Raw genomic sequence first — 26,331 nt, 5'->3', positions numbered from 1 at the left:
GAAAAGTTGTGAAATATGCTGAAGAAACTCTACGATTCTGTACAACTCCCTTCTCAGGTGGCAATTATGCACTGCCAAGGACACCTGAAAGGTAACACTGTCCTGGAAATAAGAAACCAAAAAGCTGATGCAGGAGCTGAATTAGCTGCTGCAAGAAGTAAAGAACTACCAGTAGCAGCTTTAGTGCTAGAAGAAGTAGACACAGATCAACAGGTAGAATATCAAGAAACAGATTATAAGTGGATACATGAAAATGAAGGTAAGCTGTTAGATGATGGGTGAGGTTAACTAAAAACAGGTCAGTTAATAGTGTTAGAAAAATTAGTGTGGTAATTTGTAAAAGTAAAACATGATAAAACTATCGGGGCTTAGACTCACTCTATTAGCATTTAAGGACTAGAGTAGCAGGACCAAATTTATTTACCACAATAGAGCAAGTCACATCCCAATGTGAACTTTGTCTGAAATACTGGAACAAAAATACACCAAAGGGCAATAAGTAAAGGGCATTTCCCAGGTGAAATTTGGCAAATTAATTTCTCTGAGCTCCCAAGAAAAGGGGGGGGAGTCCTGTTATCTCTTAGTTTTGACTGACACATTTTCTGGATGGCCTGAAGCTTTCCCATGTAGAAAAAGAATGAATCAAAAGGAGTGGTTAAAGTCTTGTTGAATGAGCTTATACCATGGTTTGGAATGCCTAAGAGCATCTCTTCAGATAGAGGTTCACACTTTTGTGCATGAATTGTATAAGCAATAAGTAAAGCACTAAAAAATCAATTGGCAACTGCATACGCCCTACAGACCACAAGCAAGTGGGCAAGTAGAAAAGATGAATCATCTCATTAAACAACAAATTGCTAAAATATGTCAAGAAACAAATTTTCATTGGTATCAAACTTTACCTATTGCTTTAATCAGGCTAAGGGTCAAGCCAAGATCAAAAGAGAAACTGATTCCATTTGAAATTCTATTGGGCAGACCCTACATGATGCAAGCTGTGAATAGTGAAGCTGTAGATCAAATCAGTAATCAGTATGTGAATGATCATGTTATGGCTGTAGGGAAACAATTGCAGAAAAATGCTACAGTGGTGTTAGAACACCAACCCAAGCAGCCTGACTGTAAGTTACATCCATTCAACCCTGGTGATCGGGTATATGTTAAGAATCTTTCAGGAGAACCACTATGAGAGAAGTGAGATGGACCCTTCCAGGTGTTGATGACCACCTTCACAGCGATCCGGGTGAAAGGGAAACCCACGTGGATCCACTACTCTCGAGTCAAGAGGGTTCCAGAGGAAGCATGGACCTCGGGAGAGGAATCATCTACTCTCAAGCCTTCTCAGTGCTGATCTTTGGACTGATAAGTACATTGGTGTTAGATCAAGCCCTTGCCCAGAACTCATCATGGTCTCAGGCCTATAATGGGGTCTCTGGTCTATTATTTTATTTACAACCAGATCTTCCGCCTCAGCCAGCCCAAATGAACCAATACAATGCATCTGTTATAGTCCTCCAAGGAATGAGGGTACTGAATAATTGGTAAAATCCTGGTACCCCATACTACACAAGTGTTTTAATAGGAAAAATTGGAGAACGAACTCGAGTTGGATGCAAAGCGTATAAACCACCCTCACAGATCAGATGGTCACCCAAAATTGACATTACTGTACAGGACACTGTGAAAGTATTTCTGACCTACCCGTATGACTACGGAAATGTAATTAGTGGACATGCATGTGATTCTGATCAATGTTGGTACACCTTCACTCTAGATAAATCAGTTTACCACCACCAGCTCTACAACTCCTTCTTTAACCTGTGAGAGTGTTCACAATTTAACTTTTTCTGGACCTTACGTAATTAGCCCACATATTTACTGAAAAGAGTTAAAAAAAAAAACATTCAAGTAAACATATCACACATACAAAAAGACTGTCAGCCCTATATTCAGCAAAGTCTTGAGGGCTGGAATGCATGGTTTGGCACAGGATTAGGTGACCTAAACACCATAGACCAAGAAGTGTTAGTGAATAAACTAAGTGCCATCACTTCTGATTTGGGAAAACTCAAAGTCCCTTTAAGATCATCGTTGCTTACTTTGGCAGAAACACAATCATTGGCAGTTAGGTTGCTAACATTAGTAGCCAACCACACTGCAGGGGATTTTACCAAGATTATCGACTACGCTGGTACCATCCATAAAAGGTTTGCACTTGCAATACAATGTCTCCAAACTCAACAGTGGGTACAATCTGTAGCTGCAGGAATATTAAGAGAAGGAACTTCAGGAATACTGCCACAAGAGGTAAGAGAAATAATAGCTAGAAACAGTTCCACTACACAATTTGAAAAAAATTACCAAGCGTAGTGGCAGTTAGTGAACTTCACTTACAATCCTCAACATGAACAAATTGAAGCTTATGTACTCACTATCAGTGCAGCCAAAGAAAAGACCATCTTTCCTATCCTGACATTAGGAGCCATACACCAAAACGTAATTGTCAGACCCATAGACCATAATGTTTGGGCAAGTTACAATCACACCAAGAAAAACTGGCAATCAGTCAGTCCTGAGGCATGTATTCCTAAAGGACAATTAGGATATATCTGTGAAAATGCTGTAGTAGGAAATGAAGGTTTATGCTTAGATACTGAGAATAGTGTGTGTACCTTTGAAATGCTTCCCCATGCTAAAACCCAGTCACAAGTCTATTATGTAGGAAATGGATGTGCATGTGTTAGAATCTTTTGTGTTAATTTTACCATAGATACTTGTCATGAAGTAGTGAGCTGTACTAGTTTTTTGTTTTACTAAAGTGATAGGCTGTGATTTTAACTATACAATTTCAATAACTACTGAGCAATTAATTGAAAATGATTATTTGTTGTATCATGATGTACATAAATTACTAATAGGAATAGACATAAGTCTTTCCAAAAGATGCTTGAACACCCAGATATAGAAAAGATGGTGCAAGAGGTGAATAAAACACAAAGGTAGAGCAAGTAGAAGAACATAATTGATAGGACATCTTTACAGGGTACCCCCTACAGCATCACAAGTGTTTCACTATTTAATACATCCAATATTGGTTTTAGGAGCCGTCATGATTCTGCTATCCCTTTTAAATGCCTAGCTATGGTACAAATTAAGTACCATGGTCAAAAGGATGCAGATAATTTAGACAGTGATGCATACCTATCAAAACCCATTGGACCTTGACAAAGGAATTCATAAGTTATAAATAAAAAGGGGGGGAATGAAACAGGAGGCTAGGCCCAAAAGAGTTAACTAAGAAATTTGGGCCTGCTAAAAAGCTACCAACATCTAAAACCATCTGTGCTCATTCTGTTCTACTTGCTGGACCAAAGCGTAAGAGAATAGTACAGGAACATGTCATAGGCCTAGAGGTAATAAATTAGAAATGCAGTAGGATAAGGTAGACATTTGAATAGAAGAAACAGGCCGGGAGCCAGGGCTTTCTCCAAGCTTCAGTGAGCGGGTCAAGAACAATGGAAGAGAAGAAAGGTCAAGCTGAGGAAGATGAGTTGAAGTCCCCAGATCCATGGAGGAAGAGTGGAAGTCCCCTCAGGATTGAGGGCCAAGAGAAGCACCGCACCAAGCCCCTCCTGAGCTCCACCTATACTCCGCCTGTTATTGATATGCATAGATAGTTGTAGTAATCACTTGAATATGCATTTAATCACATCTGAAGATTGTATAAAAATGCTGATTTTGTGTGAAGCCTTCAAGCAAGTTTGTCCAGCGCAAGCTGGCTTGCTCCCAACATTGAATAAATAAATACCTGGCTGCTTAAAGATAAAAAAGTCTCTGAGCAGTTTCTCGGAACAATTTTTCGGATTCAACTGTCCTGCAGAGCCCTGTGTTGTTGGAGGCCTCAGTGCTCTGGCAGTCGGTGCCAGTCCTGCTGCAGGACTGTCCAGGGACTGCAGGCAGGGACAGCCACGGGCACTGCTGGCACAGAGCTGACCTCTGCAGCAGCACTGCCATCCTGCAGGGGCATCTCCTCAGGCCAGGACCTCAAAGCTTCCATCTGCTTTCCACTTTGCTCTCCAGGATGTGTCCAACACAACGCCCTGCAGAGGAAAACAGCAGTGACCAGCACAAGCGTGGCAGTGTTCAGGGTGGGGGCACCCAGCAGTGCCCTGGTACAGCCAGCGCCGCTCCCAGCACTGGCCTCTCACCCCAGGCCATTGGGCTTGTTCTTCCCTCCAAGGAGGGACATCAAATGACCAGCTCAGGAGTCCATGTTTGCACTGCATGCACAAGACATGCCCCTGTGTCACGGCTTGGGGCTGGGGGGGTGGAAGGCTCAGACAAAGTTGATGGCAGAAGCCGTCTCGTTGAGCTACGAGGGGCAGAAAGGACCCCCTTGCTTTCCAAATTTGCCCTGCAGGTTTTAGTGATGGCAAATCAGAAATATTTCTATAAAATGAATTATTTATTATGACAAATGAACAGACAATTGATCAGACAAGAGAACAGATGAAAGACATTAAACAGAATTATTTACTGTGCAATATAAAAGCCAAAAACTCCTAGTAGTACAGTGTAAGATAGGACAGTGCAGTCTATCAAAGTCATTCTATTAAAGCAATTGGATCAGAGCCAGCAAAAAGAAATAATCCTGAAGTAGAGATTGAGGTAACTCACCCCACAAGGACAGGGGGTAGTTCTCTCTCTTTCACTTAACCCCTGGGCAGTGACCATGAAGAGCTGTCCCTGCTTCATGGCAGAAGCTCCACACACTTCAAGGAAGTCTGGGGAAGAATCTGCCACAGGAAAGTTGGACAGGGCTTTTATAGTTATCAAGCGTTTGACTGCCAGACATATTTGCAGGGCAGGGAGCAACTTCTCTGTCAAATCCTGCTTCAGAAAGCAGGATGTGTGTTTGATGTTTCATGAAGCATTTTGGGTTTAGCATAATTCAACATTATAAACAGCACCTTGACACCAGCAGTAACTCACCACAGAGAGCTTGAATTGTTTGCATTCTCTGACCACTTTTTAGGTATTATCAGAGCAGAGCATCCTGCCAGAAACGGCCCCTTGATTCCATGATGTTCCAAAAACTCTCAGTGTTCTTTTAGTTCCATGAGGCCTCTCAGTGTCACAATGGACCCTTGGTTCCATGAGGTTCTGGAGTGTGACAATTGCCCTGATGATTTCATGAGTTTCCACTACTTCTCCAGGATTCCTTTGGTTCCATGAGGCTTGAGAGAGTCACAGTGGCCCCTTGATTTCATGAGGTTCCACAGTTTCTCTTGGATCCTTTGGTTCCATGAGGCCCCTCACTGTCACAGTGGCTCCTTGATTCCACCATGTTCCAAAATATCCCAGGGTTCCCTTGGCTCCAAGAGGCTCCCCAGTGTCCCACCGGCCCCTGGATTCCAGGAGGCCCTGCAGTGTCCCAATGGCCACTCGGTTCCAGGAGCTCCTGTTGTGGTTGAGCTCAATTTCCCCATCCCCTGCTGTGCTCAGATGCCGTGAGAACTGCAGAGAAGCGAGCTGAGAACACGGCGGGCCCTGGTCCTCTTTGGTGCCCGGGGCTGCCCCGAGAGGGAGTCCCCGGCCCTGCCCCCGGAGCCGCCGCGCCGTCCCCTGAGCGCCGCTGAGGCGGCAGCGCTGGAGCGGGGCCGTGTCTGCCCGGAGCCGCCGCTGCCACGAGGCTGCCGCCGCTGCCGCTTTTGGCCTGCGCTGCCCCGCAGCCGCCCGGGACCGGCTTCCCAACACTGCCGGCGCCTGCGAGCGGAGCCGGCGCTCCTGCAGCGCCTCGGAGTCGCTGCTCCGCCGCCACAGCGGCTGCCGCCGGCGTCTGTGCCCGGAGCCGCCGCTCCCACGGGGCTGCCGCACTCACCGCCGGGGTTGCCGCTCGCGCAGCCGCCGCTCTGCCCCGGCTGCACCGGGACCCGGCACCGCCTCGGGCCTGCGCTGCCGCCTCAGCGGCCACAGGGACACAGGGATGGGGGACCTTTGCTCTGCCACTGATGGGGCCTGGCTTTGTTCTGCTTGGCTCTGGGCTTTGGGAAAGCTGCTGTTCATTTTCATGCTCCACTGGAACACCTCGTGAATTCCAAAGGTTTCCTAATCCAGGGGGAGGGGTTTCTGTGGCATCGGAGGTTCCGCCCCTCGGGACACATTGTCAATAAACCATCCAGCTGAGTTGGAGGGGTTGGCTTGTGATCAGTCAATGCTTCGGGGAATGCTCTATTCTGGTTGAATGTTGCCCTATAACCTTTTGCCAAGCTCCCTTATTTTCTGAAGTTTTCCGTTAAAAGTGTGGCTTTTGACTGTCACTGATAATGTCGGAACGGCCAAAGCGACACGAAAAAGGTTCCAGCAAAGTTTATTCCAAGAAAAAAGCAGGGACAGCCGCCCGGGGCTACTGCGCAGCCCCTTAAGTACAGTTTTTGAACACACGTAATGCACACGGATAGGACAGTTCAAACTTTCACACCAGAATTCTTACAGCTAATAGGTGCATTTTCTAAACTCTACTTTCTCACAACAACTTTGCTCTTTCTCAAAACAGCCCAGTTCTTTCCCACAACAGTCTTGAGCACCTGCTCTTATTTTTCTCTCATGTTGATGTTTTTCCCAACTACTCTCGTTCAAAACAGGTCCTTGTTCTCATGAGACAGTGCTCCTGTTCTCATGAGACAGTGTTCTCTGTTCCCACGGGACAGCTTCTTCAGGATGCATCAGTATGTTGTCAGGATCAGGGCCTCCATTTTCAGTCCTCTCTTTCAGTCCATCTCAGGGGTATACTTTGATCTGGTCAACATCTATTGCTTCATCAGTATGTGCCAAGGTGCTGACAGACCCGCTGTCACCCCTGACATTTGACCACTTGAGAAAATGTGTGCAGTGTCTTCTCCCTTGTGGTCTCTCTCAAGGTATTAAAAGAACTGAAGGCTCTTTCAAAATATCTGGAGAGCATATATTTTTGGTACCTTTTATATTTTTCAAAGTAAAACCTCTTCCATGAGCTCATAGCTGAAACCTGGAGTCTTACAGTCACCATCCCTGGAAGTGTTCAAAAAAACATTCAGCTGTGGCACTTGGGGACATGGGTCAGTGGTGACGATGCCAGTGTTGGGTTAATGGTTGCACTCCATGATCTCAGAGGTCTTTTTCAACCATAACAATTCTATGATTCTGTGCTGACTCAACCACTTCCCTGGACATTCTGTTCCAATGCTTGATAACCCTTAGCCATCCCTTTGATGCTGCAGCCAAGGAACAGACCAGTGATTTTCACAGTGTTCCTGGATCACAGGATGTCCAAAGCCAAGGACATTTCCATCAGCACCTTGTCCTTCCTGCAGATCAGTCACCTGAAGCCTCCAGGCCCTCCACAGTGGCAGAGACCCCCCAGGCAGCAAAGCCCTGTCCTGCCAGGCTGCCCAGCCCAGCCCTGTGTCTCTCTGGCCCTGGGGACAGCAGGGTTTGCTCTCCTTGGGGCACCTCAGTCCCTCTGCCATTGCCATCTGCCCCCACCCCAGTAGGCTCTGAAGCAAAGCACGGCTGAGGTCCAGCCCAGCTCTGCTCTGACAGAAAGAACCTGCAGTCAGGGATAGGAAGAGGACAAAGTCTTGTTTAAGCAGCCTGAGGAATTAATGGGATTGGTAGGAATGGACCTTTAAAGTTCTTCTATTCCAACTTTCCTGTAATGAGCAAGGCTCTGTTCATTTGCTTCAGGTTGCTCAGAGCCCCATCCAACCTGATCTTGAATGTTTCCAGGGATGAGGTATCACCTCTCTGGGCAACCTATGTCAGTGTTTCACCACCCTCAGTGTAAAAAATCCTTGGTTATATCTACTTCAAAGCTACCTTTTTTTAGTTGAAAACTATTTGTCCTATCACACCATATCTAGGCCCTACAAAAAGTTTGTCCCCATCTTTCTTAGAAGCCTCTGTGGTGGTGCATCCTCCCTCCAATCTCCTCAGGCCTGGTTGATGATCTCAGGAGCTCCTGACAAGCCTTGACCAAACCAGCTGAGCAATGAAGAGCCCCTGGACTGCACCAGGGCTGTGGGGAAGTGTCCCTGGACTGGACCAGGTGCTCCTGGATGATACAGGTGGGAACAATGTGGAGTGGATCAGCTGGGCAACACAGGATAATCAGTCATCCCATGAAAGCCTTGGAACATTCCCTGCCTGAATCGTTGCCCAAATGGAACAGTTTGGATAAAATTCCCAAATACTTTGGAAACTCCAGTCATTACTGACACCAGGATGGAAATTCAGCAGATAACTAAAGCCAGTCCCCTTGTGAGCCCACACCCAGCGGGGCTGAGGGAGGCCCTGGCAGCTCCCCAGCACCTCCCTCTCAGTGGGACACCTCTGCCAGCCTCTCCCAGCTCGGGAACCCTCCAGTTTGCAACACTCCAAAGAGCGGCGCTGATGCCCAGGACAATTCTGATCCCCCTCCACAAACACTCCTCCAGCTGGGACCCTTGTCTGGTGGGAAACACAAAGGGATTGGTGGGAGTGTTTCCCTGACAACAGGAGAATTTTGGAGAGGGACCTTTCCACACCCAGCTCTTGATGCGTCCACACATCTCTGCCTGGGTGTGGGTGTGAATTGACTGTGGTGGGAATGTTGTTGTGAATCTCTAATTCAGTCAATGCTAAAATTATAGCAAATGCTATTGAACCACTTGATAACTGTTCAATTGGTCAATGATTAAGTGCTACTAATGTCTTTTGCCCCCTTGTCTTTAGATCCAAATCCTTCATACCCTGACCCTCTTGCATCCCAAGGCTCTGTGTAAATTATTCCCTTTCATCAAAAACATATATTTTTATGATGTCCACTTTAACGTCTTCCTCCTTAGCTAAACTACAAAACAACTCCAATTAGTTGTTGATGTCTTGAAGACTTGAAAACAATTAAAGGAAGGAAAATAAGTTGTTTTTCAGTGTTTTAGTGGGTCCCACAGTGTGTTTGGAGCTGCATCAGCTGTCAGTCCAAGATGGGCCATGTCAGAACTGGTGAGGTTGGGGGGTGAGGAGCAAGGTCGATCATACAGGGTCAGTCTGGATCTCTTGAGGAGACACTCAGCATCAAGATCACTTGGAGAACACCTCTATCACCTCTTCTCTGAACTAAAAAATAGCCATAATTGAATAAAAAAAAAAAAGTACAAACTTTGAAGACTTGTTTTGAAATTGCCTTGAAGACAATTAAAGGAAGACAAAGAGATCCTGAGGGATTTCTGCATTTTAATGAGCCCCACGGTGTGTTTGCAGCCCAGCCCATGATCCTGAGGTACTGAGAGAAGATTGAAGAAGCTGCTCAAGAAGTCAGAAGCCAAACTGCAAGTGCCTTGAAGCATTGCTGGGCCCCACTGAGGGCAGGCACTGCCAAAGCCTCCCCAGGGACTCCTTGGAGCAGCTCCTTGGAGGCCAGGAGTGCAGGCAGACAAAGGCTCTGGACAGGCCCCTGCAATGCTGAGCAAAGCCTGCCTTGGTTTTGTGGAGCACAAAGGCCAAGGCCTGAGCCCCAGGCCCTGGCCCAGCAGATCCTGTCCCTCCCGGCTGGCTCAGGGCTGTTTGGGGGCACTGGGATGGGAGGGGGAGGAACAACAAAGGCCCAAAACTGGGCAACCCCTGCCAGGCTGCTGAGGGAGGGGCGAGGCAGAACCCAAGTGCAGAACCTGCCAGGAAAGTGGCTTGTGGTGTCCTGAGTGGCAGAGGCAGCTGCCAGAGGCAAGGGGACAAAGGCCTGGGTGCCTTTGGGCCTTGCAGCCCTGCCAGAGCCCTTGGCCATCTCTCCTGCAGGCTGTCCTGCCCTGGCCCTGCTGCTGCTCTGGCCTTGCAGGCTGCACACACCCCTCCTGCTTTCCCACCCCCTCCCAGCAGCATTTCTAGACCCTCCCTGATGGCTCTGCACCAGCTCTGGCTGTTGCCATGTGCACTTGGCCTTCTTACCTTGGATCCTGAGCCCCTGTGCCACAGGACATCCCTGCCAGAGCCCAGGCCCTTCTCCTGGGGGTCACTGCAGAGCTGAGCAGATCCAGGTCACCTCCCATTCCTCTGCCAACCCCCTGGGCCTGCTCTGGGCCCTCCAGGTCCTTGCCCTGCTCCCAAGGGCTGTGGGGGTGCTTAATGGTCAGGGCTTGGGGTTTAGAGCTCAGGGTGGGGATTAGGCAGAATTTTGGGAGGTTTGTTGTTCTGCTGGCAGTGTCTGGTTCATGATTAGGGGAAGAGCTTTTTGGGCTGGGTTAGGATTAAAGCTTGGCTTTTCATACTGGTAATACTGGTTTGGGAATGGGGGGGCCATTACAGTATAAATAAGAGTTTGGAATTCTGGGTTTGAGCTTTGCCTTCGAGGTCCAGGTGAGGTTGGGATTAGAGCAGTGGATTCCTCTCAGTGAGAGGAGCAGCGATTTTAGGTAGTGTTGGGACTTGAGGTTACAAGTTCCCAGGGCCTGTCCCTGCCTGTGCTCCAAGGGCTTCCACCCCCCAGGACTGTGCTCAGAGAGCACTCAGGCCTTACCCCGAGAAAGGGGCTCAGGAGGACAGTGTGGGAGTGGCAAGAGAGCAGCTCTGCAAAGACCAAGCACTGCTGCTCCCTGGCAGTGCTGCTGGGCTGGGATTATTGTCCCCTTCCCCTTTGCAAATACATCCTGTCCTGCAGTGTGCTGTCCTTTGGGAACATCTGAGAAGAAGAATCTTGGACGAAGAAGGCACTGCAGGGTCCTTTATTTTGTTTAAATACTTAGAGAGAACAATTCATCATTTATACATCTCTGGGTAAAATTCAATGGGTAGACACAAAATTAGAAGGCAGATGCATAATAAAATTTAATTGCAGAGAAAATTATTGCAAGAAGTAGCTGATGACCTGCAAGAAAAACCTGACCAGGAAGGCCGGGCCATTAAGGTGTCCCATTCTGAATGCTACACACCAGAAACTGACACTTTACTGCTCCTGAGAAGCATCCAGTCATCATTTTTCTCAGGGCATCCTTGAGCTCCTGGTTCCTGAGGCTGTAGATGAAGGGGTTCACTGCTTGAGGCACCACCGAGTACAGAACAGACAGGGCCAGATCCAGGGATGGGGAGGAGATGGAGGGGGGCTTCAGGTAGGCAAATGTGCCAGTGCTGACAAACAGGGAGACCACGGCCAGGTGAGGGAGGCACGTGGAAAAGGCTTTGTGCCGTCCCTGCTCAGAGGGGATCCTCAGCACAGCCCTGAAGATCTGCACATAGGAGAAAACAATGAAAACAAAACAACCAAACACTAAACAGCAAGTAACCCCAATGAGCCCAATTTCCCTGAGGTAGCCTGAGTGTGAGCAGGAGAGCTTGAGGATGTGTGGGATTTCACAGAAGAACTGGCCCAGGGCATTGCCCTGGCACAGGGGCAGGGAAAATGTATTGGCTGTGTTCAGCAGAGCAGTGAGAAAGCCAGTGGCCCAGGCAGCTGCTGCCATGTGGGCACAAGCTCTGCTGCCCAGGAGGGTCCCGTAGTGCAGGGGTTTGCAGATGGCAACGTAGCGGTCGTAGCACATGATGGTGAGGAGGGAAAACTCTGCAAACATGAAGAACAGAAAGAAAAAACCCTGTGCAGCACATCCCGTGTAGGAGATGGTTGTGGTGTCCCAGAGGGAATTGTGCATGGCTTTGGGGACAGTGGTGCAGATGCAGCCCAGGTCTGTGAGGGAGAGGTTGAGCAGGAAGAAGCCCATGGGGGTGTGCAGGTGGTGGTCGCAGGCTACGGCGCTGAGGATGAGGCCGTTGGTCAGGAGGGCAGCCAGGGAGATGGCCAGGAAGAGCCAGAAGTGCAGGAGCTGCAGCTCCCGCCTGTCTGCCAATGCCAGGAGGAGGAACTGGGCCATGGAGCTGCTGTTGGATATTTGCTCCTTCCCCAGGGTATTTTGATCTGTTGAGGAGGAAAAGTCACTGCTGAGTTAGACCAGGCTTCTGCAGCCAAACATTACCCGTCTCAGCCACCCCACTCTCAGGCTCTCTCTCCTCTCTCAGACCTCCCTGCAGCTCCCTCCCCTGAGCTCTGCCTTTTGCTGGTTGAGGGGAACATTGGAAGCAGGAACTCTCTGATGGGCTCCCAAGGAGTCCTTCTTGCTCTGCTGGGAGAGGGACCTTGGAATGCAGGGTGATCTCAAATTAAATGTACTCGTGATACATCCAAGAGCTTCTCAGCTTTGCTGTTTGCAGTTTGCCCAAATGAAGGACTGAGCTGAGGGAATTCTTTGGATTTGTTCACCCACTTGCACCTGCCACACTTAGGAGTGGTTGTGGAGGTTTGAAATCCCTTCCACCCACCCCTTCTCCCTGCAGGGCCGTGGCAGCTCCTTGGCCGGGCTGAGAGCTGCCCCTGGCAGGCAGCAGAGTCCCTGCCCCAGCACACAGAGCCCTGGGGGCAGGACCCTGCTCTGCCCCACAGCCCTGGACACCCCTGGCTGCACCCCCACCTTCCCACCCCACAGCCAGCCCTGCCACAGGGAACCTTCTTGCCCTGGGTCTCTGAAGGGGCAGCAGCAAGTCCTGCTCTGCAGCAGCTTCTCCTGCTGCACCCCAGCAAATCCAGCAGAGCCATCCTGACAGCTCCTGCCACTGCTGCCATTTGGCAGCTGGCAGAGGCACTTGCAGGAACTCACCTGCACTGCTCTGCAGCCAGAGCCTGACCCTGGCAAAGGGCTGGCAAGGTTCCTGCCCTGAGCAGCTCTGCCCTGTCCTCCCAGCCCAGGATCCCTTGAACCTCCTGCTCCCTTCTCCTGTCTGCCCTTGCTGCCTGCAGCTCCTGCCCTGCTCTGCCATATGGCCACTTCCCCTGCACTGCAGCAACTGGGAGAGTGCTGCTGAAAGATCCTGGAAGCTGTGGGATGTGGCAGCTTTAGGAGATGCCTTCAGGAAGGGAAACTGAACTTTCCTACAGCCAGAGAATTCTTCATTCAAATCCCGGGAAGGCTTCTCCTGTGGTGAGAGCTCAGTCACCTTCCAGCCCAGGGTGCCTCTCATCTCTCTGCCTTCTCTCCTGTGCCCTGGGTGCTGCAGGCAGTGCCCTCAGCCCTGCTGGGCTGTGCAGAGTAGCTGCTCCTGGGCAGAGCTGTCTCTGTGAAGCTCTTCTTGCTTGCCAGGAGCTCCCCGTGTGCCAGGAGCCCGGCCCAGCTCAGCAGCACAGCAACAGCCCCAGGCAGCCCTTTCTCTGCCCCTCTGGGCTCCTCCAGCTGTCCCTGGGGCTCCAGGGGAACCTGCTGGCACACAGCTGAAGGAAATAATGATGTTCCTTCTCTCAGCTGGGCACAGACACTTCTTTCAGCACTGTCATTTCTCCAAACAGACACACAGTTAAGTTCAAGAGGCCCCTTTTCATGTCCCATCATTAGACAGGGAACCCAGACAGTGCCCAGGAGGGATCTCCTTCAGCTGCCCTGAGGGAAGGGACTCAGCTGAGTCAACAGAGGTGTCTCATTGTGGCTCTGCAGACCTGGGGCCAGAAGGACACTGCACACCCCAGCTTTCGGGGCTTTCAGGGCAGCTTTCCCCACTGCAAGTCTGTTCTTACCCCGGTGCCCCCGCTGAGGGGCTGCAGCCAGACAGGCCCCAATGCCCTGCGTGTGGGGCACAGGCAGGAGGAGCTGCAGCCCCAAGTCTCTCTTCATTCCACTTGCAGGCAATAACAGCCCAGGCCTGCTGAGACAGTTCCCAGGTTGCAGGGCTGTGATGGGTTGGGAGAGAAGGACAATGAGACACAGGATAGAAAGAGCAGGAGAGAGGTGTCCTCAGTGGGAGGAGCTTCTGGGACCTGTGGAGCTGCTCTAGGGGATGAAGGAATTGGGTGAACTTTTGTGGGTGAGGGTCACAGGAAAGACTGGTTTGGGGGACATTGTGGAGTTAGACAAAGAGCCCATTCCAGTTGGTTTTGATAACCCTGGAATTCACTGGAAAGGCACCACGACAGGATGCAAAGAGTTCCAGAGGTTTGTGCAGGGTCTTGTTCAAGACAGCCCTTGGGACACAGGCCTTTAGAGCACAGCTGGCAGGTTGGTGGACAACAGGGAGGCTCATCTGCATCTGCTGCTCTCCAAGAGGAAGAGTTGGGCTTGGGTGTGAAAAGCAGTGTCAGCCTTGGCTGTGGTGACCATGGAATGGGAGGTGTCACCTCCCAAGGGGAAGGGCAAGAAAAGAGTGCAGAGCCTGGACTGGAGAGGAGCAGACTTTGGCCGAGTCTTGTGACTTGGAGTGTGAGAATCACAGAAGGGCAGCAGAGCTGAGTGCAGCTGGTCTGCAAGGACAGTGCGTGGCAGGGACCAGACTGGGCACACCAACAGTCAGGGAAACAAGCAGAGCTGAGAAGGGGATGAAGGGCAGATGCCAGAGGGTCCTAATCAGTGGCACAGAGTCTGGCTGGAGGCCTGTCAGCAGTGGTGTCCCCCAGGGTCCTCTACTGGGCCCAGCAGAGTTTAACTTGTCCATCACTGACTTGCAAGAGGGGGTCAGTGCTTCCTCAGGAAGATCATTGATGACAAAGCTGGAGCAGTGGCCGATAGCCCAGAGGACTCTGCAGCCCTTCAGGTTGCAGAGCTGGGCAGAGAAGAACCTTCTCTCAATTTATTGCTGAACATGATGCCCTGTGGACTGGAATATCCCAAGCTGTGCCAGCCATGTCCCCTGTGAAACACTTGCCCAGCCCAGCCCATTGGGTGGGGGTGGTTGCGGAGACGCTTCCTGTGGGGCCAGCACTGCCCAGGGACAGCCAAAGCCTTGGGCTGGGACCAACAGCGCTGCAGCCACGAGCACCAACACAGCAGGACAGGGGCTGCTCTGGGCAAGGGGAACTGCAGCCCAGCCACAGCCAGGGCAGTGCTGCTCAGGGGGCTCTGCCAGCCTCTGCTATTCTACAGTTCAAGGAATCATTTCCTTGGAAGAGAAAATAGACAGAGAGGCAGAAGTGGAGCTATCAAATGCACCAGTACAAGCACAGCAGTTCCTGTGAGGAACATCTCTCTACTGAAATCATGGAAATGTACTGCACAAATTTGAGGAAACAAGTTTATGTGTGTGTGGTCACATCATTTACTGGGCCACAAGGGTGGTGATGGTTGGGTACATCAAGGGGTCAGTTGTGTCTCAGGAACTCATCACCCAGTAGGAAGCTGATGGCTGTGAAGGGACTGTGAGGTCACTTCTGCCCCTGGAGGGGAGAGGCCAAGAGCAGGAAGGTGGCTGGGGAAGGGCCTGTGAGGTCCCTTCTCTCAGCAGGAGCTGATGGCTCAGCCCATGACTCATGGCTGGTCCACGGGCTCTCCAACTGCCACTGCCCTGGCCTGTGACAGCCCAGCACAAGCCCCTTTGGTTCAAAGAGGCCCTGCCTCTTTGTGTCACAATGGCCTCTTGATTCCGTGAGGTTTCAAAGTGTCGCAATGATCTCTTTGGCTCCAGAAAGCCCTGCAGTGTCAAAATGGCCTCTTGATTCCTTGAGGTTCCATAGGGTCCCAGGATTCATTTTTTCCATGAGGCCATGGACTTTTACTCTGGAGCCCTGATTCCCTGCAGCCATGCTGTGTCACAATGGCACCTTGGTTCCATGAGATCCTACAGTGTCCCAGGGTTCCTTCTGGAGCATGAGACCCTGCAGTGTCACAGGTGCCCCTTGATTCCATGATATTCCACAGGGTTCCTCTGATTCCATGAGGCCCCAGAGGTCACAAAGGCCCCTTGATTCCATGAGGTACCACAGTGTCCCAAGGGTCCCTTGAGCTCCGTGGGGCTCTTTGACATCCCGTGACCTCTCCCGGCTCTTTAGGAGCCCTGAGAGCTTCAACAGGGGGAAGTGCCGGATTCTGCCCTGGGATGGGGCAACCCCGCATGGACGGACAGACTGGGAAGGAGAGGCTGGAAAGCAGTGCCGGGAAAGGGCCCTGGGGGTGCTGGTGGGTGGCCAGTTGGCCCTGAGTCAGCAGTGCCCTGGCAGCCAGGAGGGCCAAGCCTGTCCTGGGGGCATCAGGCCCAGCATGGCCGGCCGGGCCAGGGAGGGGATTGTCCCGCTCTGCTCTGCCCTGGGGCGGCCTCACCTGCACCATTGGGGCAGTTTGGGGGGACACAATGGAAGGAAGAGATTGAGCCATTGGAGAGTGTCCAAAGGAGGGCAAGGAAGAGGGGGAAGGGCCTTAGGGGGAAGGTGTGTGAGGACACTGAGGTCACTTGGTGTGTTCAGCTGGAGAAGAGGAGACTGAGGGGAGACCTCACTGCAGGTCCAGTCTCTTGGGGAGGGATAAGGGAGGGGCAGGCCCTGAGCTCTGTTCTGTGGGGACCAGGGACAGGACTGAGGGAATGGCCTGGAGTTGTGTCGAGGTTGGATATTAGAAGAAAATTCTTCCCCCAGAGGGTGTTTGGGCACAGCACCAAGGCTGACAGAGCTCAAGAAGTGTTTGGATGATCCTCTCAGGCTCATGGTGTGACCCTTGGGGATGGTCCTGTGCAGGGCTAAGGGTTGGACTGGATGATCCTTGTGGGTCCCTTCCAACTCGGCATATTCTCTCATTCTCTGATTGTCAACCCTGTGTTCAGCACAAACCAAAACACAGCCCTGCACTGGCCATGGGGAAGAAATTTAACTGTACTCCTCCTGAAACCAACACACCCTTTATGGGCTCTCCCAGAAACATCCCACAGTCCATTTGCCTCCTGTTGCCAGTAACTCTGAGTTCCTGCTTCCCCAGCCCCAGGGATGATCTCCTTGTCTGCTCATTCCCTCTGCAGTCTCTTCTCAGTGATGGCATCTTAACCAGACAAGCCCCTGGGGATAATTTACATCTATGTCTTCAATTCATTTGTAGTTAATTAGACAGATCTCAGAAGTGTATTCAAAGTGAATACATTGTATTAATAAAGCCATTTAAAAAAGATGTCTTTTTGTGGCCTGTTTACTTTTATCCTTTCTTTTCACTGACATCAGCAATCCCCAGTCGATATTGATCCCAAGCACCTCCTAATTCAGTCTTAATAGATAAGAAAATCAAGACCCTTGATGTCTGAGAATCCATCAGAATTTATCCCTATCCCCACCCCACCATTCCCTCATCAAACCCCTGGCACTCAAAGCAGCCTTGGGCAAATCTCAGCTCCCTCCACTCAAGGCTGGACCTGCAGGTTTCAGCTCCTTTGCACCAACTCCCACCTGCTTGGCTTGGAGAAAGAGCTGCCCGAGACACAGAGGAATGTTCATTTTTTGCCAGCAAATAAAACCAGAGGAAGGCACAGCTCAATAAAAAACAAAACTCCTTCCCCTGCTGTATATTAAGTCCACATTGCCTCCATTGAAGACCACTTTGCACAGTAGATAGTCTCAGCTCTTCCAGCTCCAGGCACAGGGCCAGTCCCTAAGCTGGGGCAGCCAGAAAGCTGTTCTCATCTCCTGATCAGTCCTGCTCTGCTCAAGAAAGGAATCTCAGACAAAAGGTTATTGCAGGTTCATTTCTGTCACTCAAATCCAATAGGAGACTCCCCAGTTAGACTAAGTCTCTGGGACACACAAGATGGGGGCTACTGAAGAAGGAGGGAATGGAAACAGGACATTTTTTTTTTAAGAAAACATCAAAAGCTTAGAAAATAAAAAACTGTACATAAGGAAAGACCTCATTGTTCATGAGTTCTGGCACACAGTGGGAGCGTCATTCAGCAAACAATATTCTACAATTCAACCTCACGGACTGTTCTGACCCAAAAATCAAATCCCCTGGAGGTACACAGAGTGTTTCCACATCCCTCTGCATCATCCACCAAGTGCACCCAAGTCCTTGAGCAGAAACAATCCCAAAGGGTGGCTTTGCCTTTGCTTAAGGCAGGACTAATCCCAACTGTCCTCCCCAACATATTCCTCATATAGACCACAGGGATTTTATCCCCTTCAGTGATATATAGAGGTTCTTTTTGGCAGGATCAGTTCAACTGGTAGAGTTCACTAACAAGGTTTGTGTGATGCCTTAAAGTTTTCTGGATATTTTCTTTTATTATTTTAAAAGTAGTTGTGTAGTGAATGTAGATGTTAATGTAGCCGTATTATATGACACCCTTTAGCACAGTACTTTACACAGACCCAGCCCTATGACCCCATTTGATATCAAACTTTCTAAACTCCTTTAGCGTGTTTACACTTCTTTTCAAGGTAGAACTGTAGAAAAACACCTCTATTGAACAACATCACACCCTAGGCCTGGACAACAAGATCCCACAAGAGACAAAGCAACCTTCAAGCCCAGAATGTTGGAGACGCTCCAAGGATTGTACGTGCTATGAAGAAGATAAAGATGAGGAAGAAGGGGGCCCAAAGACCCCAAACCCAATTCCCCAAGGGGCATGTCGGGGGGCAGAACTGGGCAGAACTGGGGGGTGGAGAGTTCTGGCATTGGACGGACCATCTTCTAAAACTGTAGAACCATTGCCTGGGAGGGCGCGTCATGTGTGTTCCCCTGGGCCTGTGGGCCTGATTAAAGGACCTGCTCTTTTGAGCTGATCTTAGACACTGAACTGGCCTGGAGTTTTATCTCTTGAGCTTACAGGATTAACTAACTAGGTGGCTTTTGCTAAATGCACATCCCAAGGTTTGAAGGTCCCACTGCCCATTGCTGTCAAGGTGGTTTTGAACAGTCCACTCTACCATTCAACTTTCCCAGAGGCTGGTGCCTGACAGGGAATAGGATCCATCCACTCCATGCTGAGCTCTCTGGTCCAGGTGCGCCCAAGGTGGTTTTGGAAAAGAGTCCTGCTGTCCAACCCCAGTGTTTCTGGAGGGCCGTGTCTCCACAGGACTTGCTTTTCCAGGCCCAGGATGGTGTTCTGGGCAGTGGTGGGAGGCACAGGGGGTGTCTTTTGCCATCCACTGGTTGTGTCCACCATTGTCAGAAGGTAGAGCTTGCCTTGGTGGGTTTGGGGAGTGTGCTGGGATCAATCTGCCAGGCCTGCCCACATCTCTATCTCAGCCATCATCCCCCACCCCACAGGGGCTTTACCCTCTTGGCCTGTTTGATGGCAGCACATGTTTCCCAGTTCTGGAGAACCTGGCAGTTGGTGTCCATGGTTAAATGCAGCCCTGGATCCCAAGCCCAGCTGGATGTTGCACCTCTTCCCTGAGGCCCTGAGGTGTCCTGGGCCCAGCGAGCCAGGAATAATTCCCCCTTGTGTTGCCAGTCCAGCTCTACCTGAGACACTTTCATCTGCTCCGTCCCATCCCCCTGTCCATTGTTGGATGTCACTCAGGAGCCCAACTCTTGGCTCCCTGTGCATCTCCAGGATGGACTTTCACAGCCAACCTCTCGACCCAGGTGGCAGGAGGCCTAAAATGCCATCAGACAATGCCAACAGTGCCAGATCTCATGCAAGCTGTCTGTGAGATCTGAGAGTCACCGGTGGCACCATGGCAATGGTTTTGGTGTTGAATGATGCTCAAACCAGCCTGGTTCACCCAACTCCAAACACACATCCTGCTTTTGGAAGTTGGATGGGACAGAGAAGCTGCTCACTGGCCTGTCCATTTGTGAGGAGCAGTCAATCCCTTCCTACTAGAGAAGTCCAGTCCCATTTCATCCAGGCAGGTTCTTCTAACACAGCCCTTCTTGGGGTAGATGTGTGGAGATTCCTGCCTTGGGTGGGGACGCCCTCCAAGGACACTCCTCAATGCTGAGAAAAGAAATCTCTCCATGACCGTTGGTCTGGGTGAATTACATGACATCTCTCTGTAATAATTATTTTCTTTTGGCTGTCTTTAATATAATAGTTTCAATCATTGCTTCAATGCAGTGCACTATCCAATCTTATATTGTACTACTTGTAGTTTTAGCCTAGGTATTGTGCAGTAAATAATTATGATTAAGATCTTTTATCTGATCATTTGTACGAATTAATGATTCATTTTATAGAAATATTCTCATTTGGCCAATCATTAAAACCTGTTGGACAAAAGTGGTTCAATCACAGTTCTGTAATTCCTTAAATTTAATTTGTTGAGAAAATCTGAGGCAAAGATTGGATCCCGTATTCCTTAAGGCTCTGCAGTGGGACAATGGCTTCTTGATTCCATGAGGTTCCCCAGTGTCACAATGGTCCCTTTGACTCCAGAAGGCCCTGCAGAATCAGAATGGCCCCTGCATTCTGTGAGGTTCCACAAGGTCACAATGGTCCCTTGATTCCATGAGATTCCGCAATGTCCCGTGGGTTCCCTTTGATTCCAAAAGGTTCTGGGATGTCACACTGGCCCCTTGATTCCCTGACATTCCACAAAGTCCCGGGGTCCTTTTAATTCCATGAGGTTCCGTAGTGTCCCATGTTCCCTTTGGTTCCAGGAGGCCCCAGTGTATTCCAATGGCCCCTGGATTCCAGGAGATTCCACAGTGTCCTGGGGTTCCCTTGTCTCCCTGACTTTTGGCAGTGTCCAGGGTCCCTTTGTCCCCAGGAGGTTCCTTTGTTTCCATCAGACCCTGCCACGTCCCAGACTCCCTTTGGTTCCATGAGGTGCTGCAGGGTCACAATGTCCCCTTGATTCCATGAGGTTCTGCCATGTCCCAGGGTGTGGGAGGCGTGTCCAAAAGGCACAAAGGATGTGCCCAGGTACAGAGCCCAAGGAGCATGCCCCAGAATTAGTAAACTGGTTGGTTAAGAAAGTCACATGATCTGTAAGGATTAAAGGGCGCGCAAGTTTGAAATAAACTCTCTTTGTCTATACCAACCACTAGAAGCTCATCATTCCTTGTTATACAAGGGCCTTACCGCAACATGTGGTGCACGAACGGGACATTTTTAGCTTATATTAAGCGAGATATTTATCCTGAATCAGGAAATCAACTGGTGACTCCAGGATCGTCTCGATTTTTCGGAGACGGGAGTCTTGACCACAAAAAACCTTGACGTCAATAATCCGTGCTCTTAGTGGCACCTAAGAGATGGACAGTTAGTTTAGCGAGCATTCCTAATATTAGGATAGTGCACGGAAGAAGAGAAGAAAGAGTTAAAGAAGAAGCCGAGAGGCCAGAGCAGGCAACCGGAGAGAGCGGAGAGGGTCCAACGCAACATCAAAAGCGGTGAGTTTAGCTAAAAGGCATTCCGCACGACTAGACTGCTCCCTGGGCGAGATGTGCCTGCAGCTCGGAGACCCGAGCCGCAGAGCACCTTAAGATAGTCAGGGAAAAGTCTGTTGGTCCCCCGAGTTTCGGTCATCTGGTAAAAGCTGCATCCCGCTGCCGACTACGCCGGACCATGTGCGAGAAGCGTTTTCGCCACTGCCCGTACCATCCCAGCCCCACCGCATGACCCCCGCATTGCCTTTCTGCCTAGCGGAAAGCGCAGAGGTCCGTGCCGCTGCACCGCCGGCCCAGCACCTAGTGCCTGTTGCCTAGCAACTACTAAAACCATAGTTTGGAAGTACCGGGGAAATGGCCAAGCCAAGCACGCAGCAGGGGCCTGCGCCGGGAGTGCCGCTTAACAGAACCCAGCGCCGCCTTAACATCACCCGCGTTTGCCCACTGTCCCTGCCGAACCCGCGCTGCGCTCAAAAGCCACGTGGAAAAGGCAGAACTGCACCGCGACCCTATCGGAGCCCCTGCTGAGTCCTGCGCACCGGAGGAGGCTCTCCGCCACCTTCTGCCGACCCTGCCTGTCTGTGACGACAGTGTAGACCCTCCAAGCTGAGGAAAAACCTTTCAGAAACCGCGGAAACCCCAAAAGAACTTTTTGCCTCTTTTCACCGCTTTTTGCTGCCAGCCCGGCGCTAGGACCGCCCACCGGCCCCGCCGGCCCTACGCCACGTTTTAAAGGTCATGCGGCGCTCGCCGAGCCAGCATCTGCCGAGCCTGCCCCCGTGCCCCGACCCTGCCCCGAGCATGCCGCTGCCGCCACCCGAGCGGCACCGCCCGCCGCTGCAGCAAGCCGAGGACACCCCCCCCACTGGAGCCACCGCTGCCACTGCCCGCGCGGGTCCCGCCGCCACCACCACTGCGGACGCCTGCAGCCGCTCCCCCATGGCCTGCCATCGCCAAGACAGCCTGCCGAGCCTCCCCACGCCGCAGCTGCCCCCAGCCATGCGCAGAACCGCCCACACCGCCGGAGCAGCGCCGGACCCCTGCAGCTACGCCGAAAGAAAAAAGCCGCAGAAAAAAGACTGCCAGTTAACCCAAACTGCTATAAAAGGACTCAGAACGTGTGCTCCCAGCCGCTCGAGACAAGGCGCAGCCCCGCCCCACCCACAGACATGAGGAAGGGACCAATCCCGCCCCCTACTCACCGCCTGCACCGCCCACCATCCCCCCACAGGGAACTGGTTTTGCCAGGACTACGGGCGAGGAATGGGATGAATTGGAGGAGGGGGAGAAAGAGGGGGAGAAAGAGGGGGAGAAAGAGGGGGAGAAAGAGCCAAACATGGTTCCAACGGGAGGGATCAATAGGGCACAGGGGGAGAAGTCAGCTAACAGATGGGAACAATGTCTGGACAAGGCAATTCGAATGGAAAACCTGAATGTTAATCAGGCATGCCCAGACGATATGAGCCAAAGCCAGCCCCCTCAGAGTCAGGCCTTGTATGAGGCCACAGAGAACCTGAGGCATTTGATAAGAGGTTCTGGTCTGTCTTTAACCAATATTTTTAAATATTTGGAGGCATTGAGTTACATCTATCCCTTCACCACATATGACTGGAAAGAACTGATAAAATTAGTTCTCAGTGACACCCAATATTCAGTCTGGTTAGCTGATTTCCAGAAAAATTGCTCTGTTCATATTAAATACCTACAGGCAGACACCACGGCACATCAATCAGGCGGGAAAGCAAATTATAATTTAGATTCACAATCAAAATACCCTAAAGAGATAACCAGGCAAGCCCTAAAAGCTATGGAAAACATTCTCACTGCAGATCCAATTGATTACTTATTCCCTGTTAAAGAGTTACAAAGACATACAAATTTAAGATGCTTGGACCAGCTGCAGTCGACTTTAAACAAGCAAATTGAATACAATGAAGCCAGAGAGATGCTGTGCAAGCATTTGGCTTTTGAAAGAGAAAATGCAAGAGCTTTGCAGAGCCCTCCTGCAAGGGAGAACTGTGACTTTATTGAGCTGGTACAACCCTACCAAAAGGCTAACTCTGAGAAGCAGCTACCTGCCTCCCTAGCTGCAGCTTTAGATGCCCAGATAAGAATACACAAGGAAGTCAGACACACAGCTAGCTATTTTAGTTGTGGAGAAATGGATCAATCTCAGGAGGATTGCCCCTGGAAACCCCTAATAGCAACATTCCATAGACACCCTAGCAGCAGAGAAATGACTCAGTTGTACCAAAAGTGCCATAAGCAAAGCAAAAGATGTGCTACAAGCATTATACTGTTTGTAGCAGCCCTGCTTGCTGTAATCCTTTGTGGTACTTCTTTTCATGTGCAAAAGAGAAAACTACTTCAGGCAAGCCACAATGTACCAATAACCAGCCCCCAAAATAACCATGTACCCTGTACCCCAAAGAAAGGTGACAACTGGAAAACATTACAGATGTTAACAGCAGAACACGCAGTCAAAACACATGCAGAAGTCTTGCAGATTGGACTACCTCTACCTATAAGGCTTCTAGCAAATTGGTCACGAGTGGTAACTGATTCAAAAAACCATTCCCTTACCATCCTCCTTCACCCTGAGGGTGCCCAGAAACCTTTCTTTCCCATCATGGTTTTAAACAGTGCACAATCTATCCAAAGTCACTGCTGGGCTGCCCTTCCTCAGGGAATGCAAAACACCTCGATAAAGTATCAGATAGCCATAATACACTGTACAAGTTTCGAACTGGCTTCCCGCCAAGTCCCCCGAAACTCGACAACAAGGACCCGCCTCCCAGAGAGGGAAAAGAAAAAAAGAAACCAAGCAGCCAAAGTTATAGCAAATATATATATATATATATATATTTTACATATAAGACAGATACACAAAAGGAGAATACCACACACCGGGGCGGGGGGGGGGGGGGGGGGGGGAAGGGAGAAGGACAAAAAGGGGCAAGGACCGAACAAGTCAAACAGCCAGCCGAAGGCAAACTAGCAAAAATCTCACCACTTCCCTTCGAACAGGCAGGATGGCCAGACACGGTCCTTGGCTCTCCCCTCACGCGTGGCAGATAACGACAGTCACTGTAGGCCTCGGCTCCAGATAAGCCCGACCGAAACAGGGACCCACCGTTCTCGAACCTCGCCGGAGAGGAAGAGAGCGAACTTTCTTATCAATGCCTTATTTATACCCTAGGTTACGTAAAGGAATAGCATGGAATACTTCCTTGGTCACCTTCCTAGTTCCTTCCTGGTTACAAGCTGGTTTCCAGGAAGGCCTAGACTGAAACCATCACATACACCATTATGCAGAGGACACATTAATAACCACGGCCACAAGAAATGAACTGCTAATCGTTTCTGCTGCTTTAACCAAAACTGCCCGAGGTGCAGATCTTCAGGTTGTTTCAGGAAGAATCCAACAACCACAACTCTGGACTTGCCATGGACAAGACAACACAGCAAAAGGGCTCCACACAGCTGACACAGCTCGAGGTAAAAAACATTTGTATTTACATGAGTTGCAGAAGCCTCAGAGAGTTACCAGTTGCTTAAAACCTGTTTTAACCATAAACATAAGGGACCTACACCCTCTCTTCGTGTTGCTAGGGGAGAACTCCAACCTAAAGTCTGACAAATTGCTAGCTGCAGAGGCAAACCAAATTTTAGAAAATTATACCAAGGTAATAAAGGGCAGACAAAACAGGAGAGATCCTGAAAGGCAAATCTGCCTAGTTTTTGTTTCCAGCAGGTATGAAGCATTGCAGTTTTGTTTCAGTGGGATCAAACTGAGAAAAGCCCGCTGTTGGTTCTAAAACAGCTCTTTCTGTCATACCATACCACCTAAATCTGTGTAATTGCTATTGAAGTGTTTGCAAGCTTGTCATTTGAGGCAGAGCACGACTGAGAAACTGGACGGAAGAGATCCTGCCTTTACCAACATTCCAGCTTTGAAAAGACAATTTGGATAGGATGACAGCTGAGGATGCCGGATTTCAAGATGCTGTCCTAGTTAGGACAGCTGAGACCAGTTCATCATGGTATGGGTGTAACCCAAAACTGTGTATTCTATAGCCTTCCATGCCATTTCCCAGAAACTGTTGTCAATAGACTATTCGCACCCTCTGCCCATAGAGCCTGACTCCTCAGGCTATAAACTAGGTGTTAAGAGGCCTGTGAGATAGGAGGATGCTCTTGTCCTCACACCCTTTGTGGAACTCCCTGCCCTGAGGGAAGTACTGAGCATTCCTGCCTGAACTGGAGGATATATAATCTTGGAGTCTTGGAACATTTTCAACCACTCGTGGGATCCAGAGGAAGACTGCAGCTCATCGCTCTCAACCAGACTTAGACCACCACCCTCAACTGGACTGCAATCACCACTTTTGACCAGACTGCAATAGCTCTCCCACCAGCAGGTTTTTTGTTTGTTTTTTTTTCCCCTCTCCCTTTACTTTGGACTCAAGCAGGGCCCAAGGAACACCACTTTGTTCATGCCCCAGAGTACTGGGTTATACATTTGGGTTTTGTGGGTTAAGACCAATTGTTTGTTTGTATGATTGTACTTACTGTATTATTTTAATAAATTGTTATTCTGACTTATAATCTCTCCTTTGAGTTGAGTTAACCCCTGCTGGTTAACTCTTAAACCAGTACAGATGCCCTGGCAAGTTTTAGTAATTTTTAGTAATATTTTAATTCATCTCCTTAAGCACAGATTGTGGCAGAAATCAGCAGTTTACCTTTAAAGGCCATACCAGATGCAAAACTGAACCAGTGAAAGGCCTCAGGGCCTTCACACATGCATCTAGAAAACACAAATGCTGCAATAGATTGAATAAATCCTGCCACGGAACAGTAGGAAAACTACAGCCATGAACTAAGCTTCTGTATAGTTCTGGAACTGATTGTCATTCATATTACCTTGGGAAAATTTTAAACAATCCTCTGATGTTATGATTGTGCTTATTATGCTATGAGGTTGATAACCTGTTTTGAAAGTTAATTTCTGTGAGATATTGTTAACCCTTACCTGTTGTTTGAAATGCGTTCTATTTGGTTCCTGTGAGTTACAGAAGGTATGATTTCTATACAAATGCACACAAAATCACATCCTGACATGCCACAGACAATAACTGACAGAAACTAAGAAGCTGGTAAAGCAGCAATGTTTAACACTATACCCAGAGTTTTAAGGCAAGCAATTGCCTCATTCATTTTCTATCAGAATACAGATTCTCTAAGAGACCATTCAGAATAA

The 26,331-nt window shown here is 49.8% G+C and overlaps 4 protein-coding genes across 4 annotated transcripts in view; 2 read left to right on the top strand and 2 right to left on the bottom strand.

The window, feature by feature from the left end:
• LOC135405349 (zinc finger protein 70-like) overlaps positions 1 to 26,331 on the bottom strand; it is a 431,851-nt gene that overhangs the window by 34,923 nt on the left and 370,597 nt on the right. The window lies entirely within an intron of this gene.
• Positions 1 to 26,331, top strand: part of LOC135405331 (zinc finger protein 239-like) — a 169,957-nt gene that overhangs the window by 7,356 nt on the left and 136,270 nt on the right. The gene's annotated exons all lie outside the window — the stretch shown is intronic.
• LOC135405284 (zinc finger protein 239-like) overlaps positions 1 to 26,331 on the top strand; it is a 92,314-nt gene that overhangs the window by 9,258 nt on the left and 56,725 nt on the right. The gene's annotated exons all lie outside the window — the stretch shown is intronic.
• LOC135406328 (olfactory receptor 14J1-like) lies at positions 10,911 to 11,644 on the bottom strand. The gene has a single exon (XM_064640739.1). The coding sequence runs from the start codon at positions 11,574 to 11,576 to the stop codon at positions 10,911 to 10,913; it is 666 nt and encodes a 221-aa protein (XP_064496809.1). The 5' UTR covers positions 11,577 to 11,644.

This window comes from Pseudopipra pipra, chromosome W (genome assembly GCF_036250125.1).
Source record: "Pseudopipra pipra isolate bDixPip1 chromosome W, bDixPip1.hap1, whole genome shotgun sequence".
Lineage (NCBI taxonomy): Eukaryota > Metazoa > Chordata > Aves > Passeriformes > Pipridae > Pseudopipra > Pseudopipra pipra.
The sequence above is the reverse complement of the archived record's forward strand: the minus strand, read 5'-3'. Positions and strand labels throughout refer to the sequence as shown.

What these genes read in the sequence shown, in the direction of transcription:
- LOC135406328 (XM_064640739.1), bottom strand. Translation starts at nt 11,576, where the DNA reads ATGTTTGCAGAGTTTTCCCTCCTCACCATCATGTGCTACGACCGCTAC.